Genomic DNA, 14,514 nt, shown 5'->3' with positions numbered 1-14,514 from the left:
CAGCTTTGGGGGTAGCTATTGGCTAGCACCTGTAACATGATCAGCACATTTTTTTCTCCTCAGTTTCCAGACTTCTTTATTTTGTGTGTGATTTTTAATGGCTACTTGTATCAGTGTGTGTGAAAGTTGGATGAAGGATGGACATATATCCAAAAACATGTAAATATATATATTGTACATATATTGTACATCTTTAAAGAATAGTAAAAATGATACACGAGAAGTGGGGGAAAGACTGGGAGCGGAGCTCGCATTCTATTTATTGGTATGTATGTTTGCAGGGTAAGTTATGAAGCTTGGGTAGAGAGCTGAACAGTGAATGAAGATCTTGTGGTAACTCCTTATATAATCATACACGTATTTAGATATTTATGCTCCACTTTTCTCCCCAATGGGGACCCAAAGCCACTTACAATACTGTTCGCCCCTTCACCATTTTGTTCTAGGTGAGGTAGGTGAGGCTCAGAGCATGTGACTGGCCTAAGGTCATCCATGGTAGAGTGGGGATTTGAACCTCAGTCTCCCACATTTTATGGCCAAATTAGGCATGATATTTTTTAAAAGAGTTGAGTCCAGGAACTCTGGACTTAACTCTGTCTCCCTGCAGCAGCTGCAGAAACATCAGTTTAAAAGAATAAAGGGGAGGGAGTCCAATTGGGCTCAGAATGCCACCATGAGAGGAGGAGTGGTCCTGCCTCCCCCCACCATTTTTTTCATGCCAAACGATGCTGGGGCAGAATTATTTGGCCATTTTTGCCACTCCATGTTGAGCGTTCCATGCATGCACAACAGTGAAAATGGAGAAATAACTCCCTCCCAGCACTGTATCTGATGAAGGGTACTTTAACTCCTGAAAGATAATACCCTGAGTATGATATCTAAGGTCTCTAAGGTTCTACTAGACCTGAATCTTGCTCTTCTACTGCAAATGAGCATGGCTGCCCACCTGAAAGTACCCCTCCGCAGCACTGCTCCAGTGCAGAAATAGCAGCATGAGCCTCTCCTTCCCCCATGGCAATGTTCTGAGACCATTGGGCTCCCCTTTATACTTAAACTGATGTTCCCCAAAGCTGCTGTATGGACCCAACTCTTTTTTTCAAAATCATGTCTAGTTTGCCTGGGACTCCAACCAATGCATAGTCTACCTTTCCCCGAAACATACATAGATGCCTGGCCCTTGAGTGGCTTGCCTGTCCTCTACCAGGGCAAGGGCCTTCTCTGTGGTGGCCTCATCCTGGTGGAATGCTCTGCCAGCGAACACATATGCCCTGCAGGACCTTGTTATTTCCTCAAGGCTTGAAAGACAGAGCTCCTCCAACAGGCTTTTAATTAGTCATTGAGTGTGTCTTGTGATTCTTCTGTTGTTTCCACCAGGTCATTTTACTGTTGGATGCAGCCATGTTCAATAGGAGATTTATATAGCTGGTTTTAAATTGTGCGGTATATTTACTATTATGATTGCTTTTAAGACTGTTTACTGAATTGTATTTTAATTTGATGTAAACCACCCCAAGCCTCACTTGTCAAGGGAGTGGTAGGGTATACATTTGATAAATACAGCAATAAAGTCATATGTAAGTGTTCAGAAGTTCATTCAGATAATCGAAGACTGACTTAAGGGAAAGACACAGAGAAGGTGCCCTTTATTTTGAGCAGAATTTTTTTTAAAGATAGCCGCTGTTTTGATTGGCTGAGTCAGTGGAGGAGGGGAAAAATGTTCTGTGTTGCTTAAAGAGGACACTGTGCTTTCCTGTCATGTGCACAGCTTTCTAAGGGAGCTGTCAAATCTCAGTTCTTGGGATGGATTCATTTTCTGCAGTGTTTATCACAGGTTCTCTTTTGGTGGGTGTTCGAGGAGTTTGAGGCTAGTGTTCGAGGAGTCTGAAATCCCCTGCTGTGAAGCATAATCAAATGCATCTGGAATAGATAAAAACTGAAACAAGCCTATGTGCTCCATTGGTGAGCCCTGGCTCCTCTAAATTAATCAGTTTCTTTCAACGGCGCATGCAGGCTAGCCCTGTGCAGATGTATGCAGAAGTAAGTCCCATCTAACTGTGCATTCAGTTGCAGCCTCAGCCATGACCGGGTTTCACTGGATTATGTCCGGATATTTTTTTTTTTTTAAAAGAGTAACAAGAATTAAATCCAAAGATTGGATTTTGTGAACTATGTCTGTTTCACCTTAAACAAAATGTATGCAACTAAATACTAGAAATTAGAAAAAACTCCCAGTAGGGAAGAGATAAATTCAAAGCTGTTAACGTTAGCAGAAATGGATAAATTAAGCTTGTTAATTCAAAGGAAAGGGGATTTTTTTTGAAAAAATGGTTGAGATTATATAATTGGTTAAACAATACTGATTAATAACAGACTCAATGTAAAGTGTTTATTGATTGATAATGCATTTACATGTTATGTACATTAAAATATATAAATAAATATTTGTTTAAAAAGACTATAAGGAAGATCCCTAAAGAGAAAGGAGTCACAATGCGCATGCAGGGGTCTGTGTCTGTTTATCAGGATCTGTGTGAAATGCAGGTTGGAGGGCCAGTTTGGTGTAGTGGTTAAAGCGTTCAGGCTAAGATCTGGGAAACCCAGGTTCAAATCCCCACTCATGGCATGGAAGCTTGCTGGGTGATTTTGGGCCAGCCACAGACTCTCAGCCTAACCTACCCTACAAGGTTGTTGTGAGGATAAAACAGAGGAGAAGAAAATGATGTAAGCTGCTTTGGATCCCCACTGGGGAGAAAGGTGGGATATAAATAAAGTAAATACATCAGTAAAAAAACAAGAGCCCACTGGACCACTTCAGTGGCATCAATAAAGCTGTGTGAAATGTTTCCTTCCTTCCTTCCTTCCTTCCTCTTCCTTCCTTCCTTCCTTCCTTCGTTGCAGCAAAAAGAGAAACCATGGGCTATGGGTTAGCATAAAAGAAAAGATCACCTTTCAACAATATGCTAACTTGAGATAGCTACATGTGCAATTCTTCTGTGTGCTGCTCTCTTTTTTAAAAAATCTACTGTGTTCAGTAGCAATGGCCTCATATCAGGGGTCATTTCGTAGAAAAAGAGCTAGGGGAACTCATTAGCATAACTCATTAGCATATGCCACACCCCCTAACATCACCGGAAATGTGTCATAAGGCCACACACCCCGCCCCCAATGGTCCCGGCTACCACCGTCGGCGGGAGTGCAAGGAAGCCCCTTGAAGGCCCTCCCTGGCCCCAGGCAGGCAAGGGTGGGGAGAGGCAGGGAGGAAGCAACTTACCCTCCCTCTTCTCCTGGCTCCTCCTGGCTGAATGAGGGCCGGAAGCGGGGCAGCCGGAAGCAGGGGGTGGGGCTTCGTCATGTGCCCCACCCCCCGTACCTCACCCTGGGGAACTGCGATCCCCCGCGATCCCCCTCGAAATGACCTCTGCCTCATATGCTGTAGTGGCATTCCAGAGCCATTCAAGGAAAAACTTACACTTACCCAGCAGGTTGACAGAAGACTGAAATAGAAATAACCTTTTGCAGGTGGCTAAAGTATTACATGCCCTGATCTGGATGGACCAGGCTAGCCTGATCTCCTTGGATCACAGAAGCTAAGCAGGATCATTACTTGGGAAGGGAGGCCACCAGGGAAGACTCTGCAGAGGCAGGCAATGGCAAACCACCTCTGCTCTTCACTTGCCTTGAAAGCCCCTTGCTGGGGTTGCTGCAAGTTGTCTGCAACTTGACGGCACTTTACAGACATAAAGTATTATATGCTCTCATTTGAGTGGCCCAAGATAGCCTGATCTCACTGGATCTTGGAAGCTAAGCAGGGTTGGTCCTGGTTAGTGCTAGGATGGGAGACAGTTAAGGAAGTTCCAGAGGCAGGCAATGGCAAACCTCTTCTGTTCATCTCTTGCCTTGAAAGCCCTATGTGGTTGGCATAAGTTGGCTGCAACTTGGCTGCACTTTCCATAACTGAAGTCTTATATTCTCTTTGACTATGGAATTTGAAGACAGAATGAGCAGTAGATCCTACACTGTTGTACAAGATTCAGACGGTGTTCTTCCATTTAAATGGGAATGCTGTATTTTAATACCAGGACTGGTATATATGCAAGGCGTCAGCGAGCACAATATTTCCCAGTGAGAGCCATCTGGACTGTAGTTATGCCAGCACTGGGCAATGAACTTCACAGTTAACATGCCTGACTGACAAACAAATCTCGATTAAACCCACCCCCCTTGATGACATGCAGAGAGGGTGCATGAATGGATCCCCTCCACGTTCCCTATGAAAGTTTCTCACAAGCACAGAGTACCATGCTGATCAGTAGCCATTTGGTTGTTGCAGTTTGCAGCTATGTTTTCGCCCAGTTCAAGAACAAAACTGCCGCATTTACCAATGGCACTTTGCCTCAGGGCCATTGAATTAACCAACTTGTACACAGCATGGAATCACTTGCTTTCTGTTCTCTCTTTGCACCTGCACAGACAGATGCTTCCACCAAATGACTGCCATCAGATCAAATGCATTTTTTTGGCACCTCTGCCATCAGCAGCCTCTATCTGAGAAGTGATGACAAGTACTGACTTCAAGATTAGCTGGCTTCATGAGTGGACAATGAGATCCAAACTGTTGGAAGTGAAGGACAGAGCAGTCCCTATTTGCGCCAAGTACTGGAGAAGGCTCCTGCCAACCTAGCAGTTCGAAAGCAAGAAATTGCAAGTAGATAAATAGGTACCACTTCTGTGGGAAGGTAACAGCGTTCCGTGCACCTTGGTGTTTAGTCATGCTGGCCACATGACCACGGAAACGTCTTCGGACAGCGCTGGCTCTTCGGCTTTGAAACGGAGATGAGCACCGCAACCCTAGAGTCGGACTCGACTGGCTTTCGAGCAAGGGAACCTTTACCTTTACTGGAGAAGGGGAATTAGAGCTAGCAAGGCGAACAGGTCAAATCCTTCTGTCTGCTATCCTTTATCTCTTCTGCTGCTACTTCTTTGTTCTCACATTGCTATTCTTAGGGACTTCTGGCACCCTCCCTTTCTTTGTGCTCTCCCTCCAACTTCCAAGCAGTCAGCAAGTGCCCTCTGAATCCCTCTCCATCTCCTAGTTAGAAAGAATGCCTACCTTGCCTTTCCAATGACACTATGGACTTCTTTACCAATAAAGAATATCTTTTCCTTTCTTAAAGCAATAAGCCTCATGTGGACTTTATTCTAAAGCTGCCTCTCGTCTTCTGCTTGCATGCAGCCAGCTTGAGAGGGAACATTTTGGTGTGAATCGGGTCTGGGGGCACATGTACAGTTGGGCAAATCGAAGCATCCCATGATCATTTCGTATTGGGAAAACAGCCCTGGGGGTGGTGGAGGTTGCTGAATTACATTCTCGCCACCCCACCTACACTATGGTCCTGACCCAAATCTGTTGGCATCAGTTTCCTGCTGGTCATATCTGACTGTGAGATGATCAGAGTCAGGTTGAGAGAACTAGTGCTAAAACATCTTGTCAGTTTTGGCCCTGAGACACTGAAGTAGTAAGTCTCAACTCCAAGATCTCAAACTGATTTTAAGATTTTTACTATGGGTTGGATATGACCAGCTTTTCAACTTGAGGCAAAAGGGGGGTCCCTTTGACCACCAAAAGGCTATGCTATGGATCATGAGACCTGCATGGACAAAAGTCATGTGGGAATGGAAGGCTATAGTAAGGAGGGGAATTGGATGACAAACTGGCTGAATCCAGCCCAAGGTGTCCTTTTTAAAAATGGAGGCAGCACAAGTGGCAGATGGGTGGGCAGGATGGTGGTGAGAGAGTCTGATCAAGTGAGAGAACAGTGTACTCATGCAAATGGACGTATCCAAATTCACTTGGATGCCTCCAAAGAGCTTGCTGAGTAATTGGCTCCTTGCTCAAAACCTACCAGCAGGATGTGAAATGAACTAGTAGGCAATTGAGCAGATCTACTGACACACTATAATTTGTATTTCCAGTCGCTCATCATTTTTCAAAAAAAATATTTTACATTTATTATAACTAATTAAAGATTATTTTCACCCAGCAGTATTCATTAATTCATGTAACTTACCACGTTAAAAATGCCTCTTAACAGTACTCAGAGGGTAGGGAAGTCCTCTTACTTTATTTAGTTTTTACTTATTAGATTTTTTTAGTCACTGCTCACTCAAAGGGTCTTGCGGTGACTTACAACATTAAAACCAACAAGGTAAAAACAATATAAAAACAAACAACAAATATAAAACATTAATAATAAAATATTATTAAATGATATGGCTAGTACTATATCACTAATAAAAACAGCCTAAACATGGTTACCTTGACTTGGAAAATTTCATCTCTTGAACTAGTATACTGTCTATATTTGACAACTCAAAGCAATTACCCCCCCAAGTTTAGTTTATAATGAATTCCACAATAAAACAGAGAAATGTTATACTTACTTGTAGAGCTGCTATTGTTTGTAGTTGATAGTATCTCTACAGGGGTTGATGTTGTTTGAGAGGTTTTATTCTCTTTAGAAGATGATATAGAAGTACTTCCTAATGAAGAAACTGAAGACACATAACTTAACATTAGACTCTTTCTAGATCAATGTAATCTGCTACTCTATGTCTCCATTTTGGTTTCTCCCTAAAATCACATCTGCCTTACATTTACCATTATTTTAGCTTCTTGGTATACATTCCCTGAATTCATTCCTATGGCACTAATTGGATTGGATCCTGTGGAAAGCTTATGGAAAGCATTGGTGGAAATCCATCTTCCCTTTCACCCAGCGCCCTACCGCTTGTCCTGAAAATCCTCTCGGAGGGTTGGGAGATCCTTATGATCAAAATGGTATAAGGGGCCACAGTAACAAGAGGACAACATAGTTTCTTCTTCCCTACTCCAAGCAGCCAACAAGGAGGAAGAGGAGGAGGAGACATCTTTGCAAATGTCTTTGTAACATTTCCTTTATTTACAAATATTCAGGCACTCTATAAATAAAGACATTCCTGCAACAAAATATAAGGGAATTGCTGGATAAAGTCGAAGATATATCCATATAATTAACTAGTGGAACTCAATCCCACAGGATGTAGTGATGACCTCTAGGTCTGTTTCCTGTTTTTCACAGTGGCCAATCAAATACCTTGGAAGTCCACACGCACAAAAGTCAAAGCCTGCCCGTTTTGCTGCCCACCCAGTACCTAGCATTCAGAGGTATTCTAGTTCTGAAAATGGAGGTCCCATTCACTAACAGACATTGATGGACCTGCCCTTCTCAATGGACCTATCCTCTAGTTCCCTTTTCAAATCATCTAACCTAGAGGTCATCACTATTCCCTGTAGGATTGAGTTCCACTAGTTAATTATATGGTTCTGTGAATAAGTACTTTGTTTTGTCTGTCCGGATTATGGTGTCAAGATCAACTAGACCACATTAGATAGCAGAAGAGTGAGAAATCCTGCACTCCTTCAGCCTTTACTCTTCATAGCTTTTCTTGCAATCTGCCTGCTGTTTCTTTAACAGTCCTCATGGTTAAATTGGTTCCTTGCATGTACAATTTCTCTGCCACTTCCCTTCATCTAAAGGAGTGTCACCTTCTTCAAGCTCTGATGAGTATCTCATTCCCAGCTATCAGCAGACCATCTCCTAACTATTAGCTGCCATCGATGAAATATCAGCTGACCATCCCATTCAATTAAGTAGCAATCAATCTTCTAAAAGAATGACAGCCAGCAGTCTGAACAGAATTTTCACTCCGTTTTGGAATGTAACTCCACATTACACCTAATTACAAAATGCATTTAAAAAATTAAATTTTCTTTGTCATCTAAAGCAAACTAGAAAACAGCTAATGAAACAGAATCACATGAAACAATTCAGAAAATAAATTAGCTATTGAGGCTGCAATTTCAACTGGAAGACCGATGAAAGGGGAGATCTGGATGGGCTTCTGAGAGCCAGTTTGGTGTAGTGGTTAAGTGTGCGGACTCTAATCTGGGAGAACCGGGTTTGATTCCCCACTCTTCCACTTGCACCTGCTGATGTGACCTTGGGTCAGTCACAAGCTCTGGCATAGCTGTCCTTGAAAAAGAGCAGTTTGTGTCAGAGTTCTCTCAACCCCACCCACCTCACAGGGTGTCTGTTGTGGGGAGGGGAAGGGAAAGGAGTTTGTAAGCCGCTCTGAGACTCCCGTGGGTAGTGAAGAGCGGGGTATAAATCCAATCTCTTCTCTTCTTCTTCTGAACCCATTTCCATTTGTGCAGCTTTCTATTTTCATTGAAAATTCATTGAATTTATTTATGATATTGATATCCTGCTCTTCCAGTCGATGGGACCAACCTGTTTTTACGCCCTCGATGAAACAATACATCTATGTGGACTAAGTATTCTCCTTAAAAAAAAAAGACCAGAAGTAGGGTTGCCATGGGGCCTGGAAAAATTTTCTGACACTTTAACAGAGGCTTAATAGGATGTCACTTAACAGATATGGTAAAAGATTAAGATGGGCCAATAAGCTCCGGTGCAAAATAAAAGATTTTTTGAACTCAGAAAACCTACAAAAATATATCACACCATTTACAAATACCAATTCCAACGAGGACCCATTAAGTGCCTATCAGAACTTGATCCAGGAGATGGCTACCATTTTGACTGTGCCATTGGGTTGTGAAGCTAGACCAATTTGTAGAAATACTAAACCTTGGTATGACAAGCAGTGTTCTGTTGTTAAAAAAGAGATGAATCTTTTATACACACTCACTCTAGGTAATGATCTGGGGAAAAGCGCTGAGGTTCAAGTTACTCTCCTAAGTAAAAAAAAACTTTATAAAAGAATTATACAACAGAAAAATAAAGAGTATTCTAGAAGGTCATGTGAGGCTCTTATTCAGGCAGTAAGTCAAAATAACACTGCCCTTTTTGGAGACTTACTCATGAAAGGAAACTGAAATCATCCTCACCCTTAGATCTACATATTACCTTTTTTCAGAGGCTGTATGATGATCACACCCTGGATATCCCTCCCAAGGCACTAGAGATTCTCCCTTTATAGCCTCTGATTACTTTGCAGGAAGTAAAAGCACATATTGTGCAGTTAAGAAACTGGAAGGCCCTGGGATCAGGTGGCATTCCACCTGAAGCTTTAAAAGAAAATTCAGACTGGTGGGCACAGTTCCTTGCCATATTGTTCACATATATTGATAATTCTGGCTGTGTTCCTAAGCAATGGAAGACAGCGATCATAGTCCCTATCTATAAAAAAAAGGGTAATAAAAATGATCCCGTGAATTATAGGCCGGTTAGTCTTTTAAACATTATTAGTAAATTATACTCAAGGCATTTATTGGATAAGCTGGAAATATGGTTGGAGCAAGAGAAGATCATACCAAAACAACAAGCTGGCTTTAGGATAGAAAGATTGACTATAGAGCACTGTTTGATATTTCAACAATTAATTGAGAAATATTCTGCCAGAGGTCCAACTTCTCTATATGCTGCCTTCATTGATTTAAAGGCAGCTTTTGATTCTATTTCAAGAAAGAGAATATGGAAAAAATTAGAGTGGTCTAATATAGATAAAAGACTACTGTTTCTTATTCGTGCTCTTCATGATGAATCTACCCTTAGGGTGAGATATAGGCCATTAGGACACCTCACCAAACCAATTAAAACTTTTAAGGGAGTAAGACAGGGCTGCCTCTTAGCTCCTACCTTATTTAATCTTTATCTAAGCGATGTTGTCAATTATATGACACACTCCGATTTCCATCCCCCCAAACTTGCTTCACATCATTTAACCATACTGCTATATGCAGATGACGCGGTCCTATTATCAAGAATGCCGCTGGAACTTCGAAGGGTACTTGATAGTTTTACCACATATTGTGGCAAAGAACATCTCACAGTTAACTCTGACAGGACCAAAGTCATGACATTTGGTGGGTATCCAAAAAGAGGGCATGGCCAATGAAGGGGAACAAAATCGAGCACGTTAAGAAATTTACTTACCTTGGGGTCATATATCAGGGGACTGGATCTAACACAGCACATTGTAATCTGAGGGTAGAGTGTGCTGAGAGAGCTACATACACAATTCTGAGATTCTTTCGCTCCAAAGTGGGATCATATGTACCTGCTATGCTGAAGCTTTTTCAAGCTAAAGTAATATCTCAGCTTCTTTATGGTACCGTTTTAGGTAATTCAGCCACTAGTCTATACTCCTTTGAAAAAATACAATCTAAATTTCTTTGTGCCATCTTACAGTTCCTCTCCCTGGTGTTCCTAACTCTTCTTCGCCTAGAAACAGGACAAATGAGAATTGAGGTGAGAATTCTGTTGGCCTCTGCTTTTTAGTGGCTTAGGGCACAAATAAATCCAAAAGGCCTTCTTCCCTTAATAATGTAAGATTTCTATCAGTCAAGATGGTTACACTTAGTTGAGGGTAGTTTAGAAAGAATGGGCCTTTCACCTAGTGCCCTTTTGTCACAGACCATTGATCTTGAGAAATCTGGAGTGGCTGCAAGTTTTAATGAAAACTCCAAACTTTAGGGCTCCTGCAAAATCTAGATACTCCATGACAATGACCCAATATCTTAAAACTTTAGATCCCCCCCCATACACAAGAGGGCTTCTACCCTGGCTAGAAGTGATGTAATGCCATCACAGGAAGATATAAGAAGATCCCATATTCGGAAGGGATTTGTCCCTGCTTGCTAGGTGAGGTGGAAGCATTGGGACATGTGTTCATCCGCTGCCCTTTTTATAAAGAAATTTGAGATAAGACAATTCTTCCTTTTTTTGGATGAACTAGTAGTGGTTACAGATAGGTCTGGAGAAAGTCTGGAGAAACTATTGAGAGATGAAATGCCAGCTATCATTAAGGTAACAGCTAGGTTTTGTGCCCAGGTGAGTAAAGTGTGAAGCAAACAACGGACCTGTTTTTTCAGACTTCTCCTCTCTGGTTTTGAGTTTATGCTTTTTTAGATTTAATATACATTTTTTTAATTCTTGAAATGTGACAATTGATATATTTTATCCTTGCAATGTGATGCATTGTATATCTTAATGATGTCAAACTTTTTAGCTATTATATCGAAATGTATTTTTATTCTGCTGTATTTCTGAATATGGTAATTGACGGTAAATAAATAAATTGCAACACTTCAGGTGATTTAATTTACTTCCATGCCATGGAAAGCTTTTCCTGTGCATTTCCACACATTAAGTCTCAATTAACGAGACAGGGCTTTTTCTTCAGGCCAGTTGGAAACCATAATTAGAAGGGATACTAAAATATTTAGGTCCCTAAGTTAGAGTTGTGATCCATAGTATGGTGCTCATTTGGAGCTCACAGCCTGCCACTGTGTTTCCTGGTGCCCACTTCAGGGAAACATCCAAAGATTCTTGAATGGAACAGAAAAACAAACCAACAAGGAGCTTCTGACCACCGTCTGACTAACTAGCAAAGCCATCATCATGGGCAGCTGCATCATAGCCATGTGTGCTCAGACAGACACAGGCCCCAGTCACACGGGCCGGATATTGCGGGGGGAGGCGTGGCTGTTTGCCCCGCAGTGAAATAACGTGCAACTGCGTGATCAGGCGTCCCCTCGCGGTCCCATCGAGGTCCCGTGGTTAGGGGGGAGGTGCCGATCACACGACGCGCCAAAGAAGCGGCGCGGCATGGCAAACAGCAAACCTCCGAGGTACTAGTTTTTAACCGCGCATCTTCGGAGGGAAGCCTCGGGTTCGCCACGGGAGCTCTACGCTTCCCAGATGTGGCGGTGAGATCATGCCCGGAAAATCCGCCTATCTTCCACTGCGGTAGTGTGGCTACTGCTCCGTGTGACCACAGCCACAGACTTTCTTATGTCTTCAGGCTTGGCATCTCATCCTGATGCATAGGGAGCAAATCCTCCCCATTTCCCCCCTAACTGGAGGTTGGTAACACTAAAAGTAGCCCTTTTATAGTGGTGTTCACTATGCCTCCTCAAAATTCCAGAAGTGTCCAGGACCTCAACAAGGTTGGCCTCCCCTAAATTATAACAATATAGTCATCAAAATGTGTATGACATTCTTGTGGATTACAGTGTATCTGTGTGAACAATATTTCTTGTGTGCGTGCGTGTGTGCATGTATATAAAACTGAGTACTTGAAAACAGGAAGTACTTAGCACAAATTTGATGGCAATCATTCCTTCTCTAGAAAGATGCATCTATTTGCCATTTCTGGAAGAGTTACGAGCAACTTTCAAATTCAATTCGCCTAATAAAGATGCTGTTTTAGAGACTATGGCTAACAACACTGATAGTTAGAAGTCAGTGATGGGTCATGCAGTTGCATGGGTGAGGCCACAACTGCTGAACAGCAGTGGAGAGGAGGAGACTTCATGTCCATACTGATGGGCATTGTTTAACTTGGTGGTAACAGAAGTGTGTGGTGAGGAGAGGGTTGGCGTTGCGGTAAGTAGTGAATGATGCCATTGGCCCTTAAAGGACGCTGCTGACTCTATGGCATGCCACTTTTAGGACGCTTGACATCCACACTATTGGACCTGCATGCCCTGGGAATCCTACATTTCCCAAGACTCCTAGTGCCTGGCACACTGTCATTTCAGCCTCTCAGGTGTAAGAGCAGAAAAAGGGGAGGTGCCAAGGAACAACATTTTAGGTGACATTGTTCAGAAGCAGTCAAACATCATGAGCTGAACAAATCTGTGTTCCAAACCTGGTATTGGTGAATTTTGGAAAATCGCCATTTAAATCTACCCTGACTTAAAGTTTATATTGACAGGAAACCATATTGAAAATATTTGCCATAATACTTCAAAAGCTCAGCTTCTGGCCACTGCCTGGCAGAAGGACTGTCACAGCAGCCTTAGAAATCTTAAGGCTAAAATCCATTCTTAATTGTTATCTGGAGGAGAAATAGGAGGCTTATTTCACACTTCCAATTTTCAAATATGAACACATTTCTGAGACATTTTACCGAGTGTCTCTCAAAACATTTGGTTTCCTTCTACGAGAACACTATAACAGGAAACGGACTTTCTGGGTTGCTTATTTGCTTACTGAGGCCAACTCACAACATGGAAACTAGGTTGAAGGATATAAAAATTCAAAATAACCTAGTGGCAGTAAGCTTTTCACCATGGCTAAACCTATTTAAACAAGGACGTGGTTGGTACAAAATATTTGCTGATTTTGGGAAGCTCATATTATTTATTTTGTTTATTTACAAAATTTGTACCCGCCTCCCTGAAGGCCTCCAAGGCAACTAAGAGTTGAAACAAACATTATAAAAACATAATATATGTATACATATGCATATGCATGTGTGTGCGTGTGTATACACGCACACACACACAGAGAGAGAGAAAACCAGCATTGAAAACAGAGCAGGAGACAGGGATCATTGAGGGAACGCCAGATAAAACCAAAAATAATTCTGTGGGTGGAATATAGTGACAGAATCAAACAAATGAATATCTCCTGTGAGAAAGTTCCATAGTTTTAGACTGTGATGAAAAGGTTCCCATCTACGGAACCTCAGAAGGCAGGGGCACCCAAAGCAGAGCCTCAAAAGGTTCCAGTCCAGTCCTTGAGAGGACTTGTAAAATTTAATAGGAGAACATCTTCAGTTCTAGGGCAACTGAGGATTTTCCTCATTATCTGTTGAAACATAGTCTGTCTGATTCCACCGAAGAAGCTCTGATGCTTCCATTTCTTTTTGAAATATCGTTTTGAGCAACTGCACCTGCAAGATCTGTTTTTTGTTAGAAGGTACCAGTGAAAGTGTCGCTGAAAGACAGCTGGATTTGTTCAATGGCAGCAGCTGAGCTTCCAAGAACTACTTTGGAAAGCAATGCAGCACAATGTGCCGCAGTGCAGGTAATTTATTTCAACACAATACTGTAAAATGGATTTGATAACAGAAATTTTTGCTGAGATACTTCTTATTTGTCTATTTTGCTTCTGAAAAGTTGTACCTAGTGGTTGGGACAAAAATATATCCACCCTTCATTTCGCTTTCTTGTTTACTTCCTTGCTAGTCACAGATTGACCTTTAAGTGACCTGGACATTTTCTAATTGTGTGGTGCCTTAAGAAGGTTGGCCAGTGGCTGGTCCCAGTTCTTCCTTGCTGTTAAATAATGGGTTCCATGGATGAGCCGGCTCAAGACTAGTGATCAGCTCAATTTTATTTGTGATTCCAGCAAGAGCAAGACAAGTCTCCAGAGCCTCAGCTCTGTTAAATAGCATGCAATTGCCACACCCAAACACACCCCACTCCCAATGATAGGCTATTTACATAACATTACTACTCGATTGGTTACTTTCAGAGTCCTGGTAGGCTATTGTTCTTGTGCTTCAAGCTCAGTCTCTGGTGTGACAGGCCTGGAATGATTCAGTCCCAATACATAAAACTTGCAAAATAGGCTGCTCTTTGAGTGGCAGAGGTGGTTACACCACAGTTGCCCCTGGACTGCTACCTTCTCAACGAAGAGACACTGGCTACCATCTCTT

At 42.2% G+C, this 14,514-nt stretch overlaps 1 protein-coding gene across 2 annotated transcripts in view; it reads right to left on the bottom strand.

Annotated features, from left to right (window-relative positions):
* Window positions 1-14,514, bottom strand: part of EMCN (endomucin) — a 70,609-nt gene that overhangs the window by 21,729 nt on the left and 34,366 nt on the right. For both annotated transcript variants that reach the window (XM_015415982.1, XM_015415983.1), the window contains exon 4: window positions 6,442-6,552. In XM_015415982.1, the coding sequence (XP_015271468.1) occupies window positions 6,442-6,552 (111 nt within the window). The remainder of the gene's footprint in view (window positions 1-6,441; window positions 6,553-14,514) is intronic.

Source organism: Gekko japonicus, unplaced genomic scaffold, assembly GCF_001447785.1.
Source record: "Gekko japonicus isolate JY-2015 unplaced genomic scaffold, Gekko_japonicus_V1.1 scaffold68, whole genome shotgun sequence".
NCBI classification, from domain to species: Eukaryota; Metazoa; Chordata; class Lepidosauria; order Squamata; family Gekkonidae; genus Gekko; species Gekko japonicus.
Note: the sequence above shows the minus strand (reverse complement) of the source record. Positions and strands in the feature narration are given on the sequence as shown.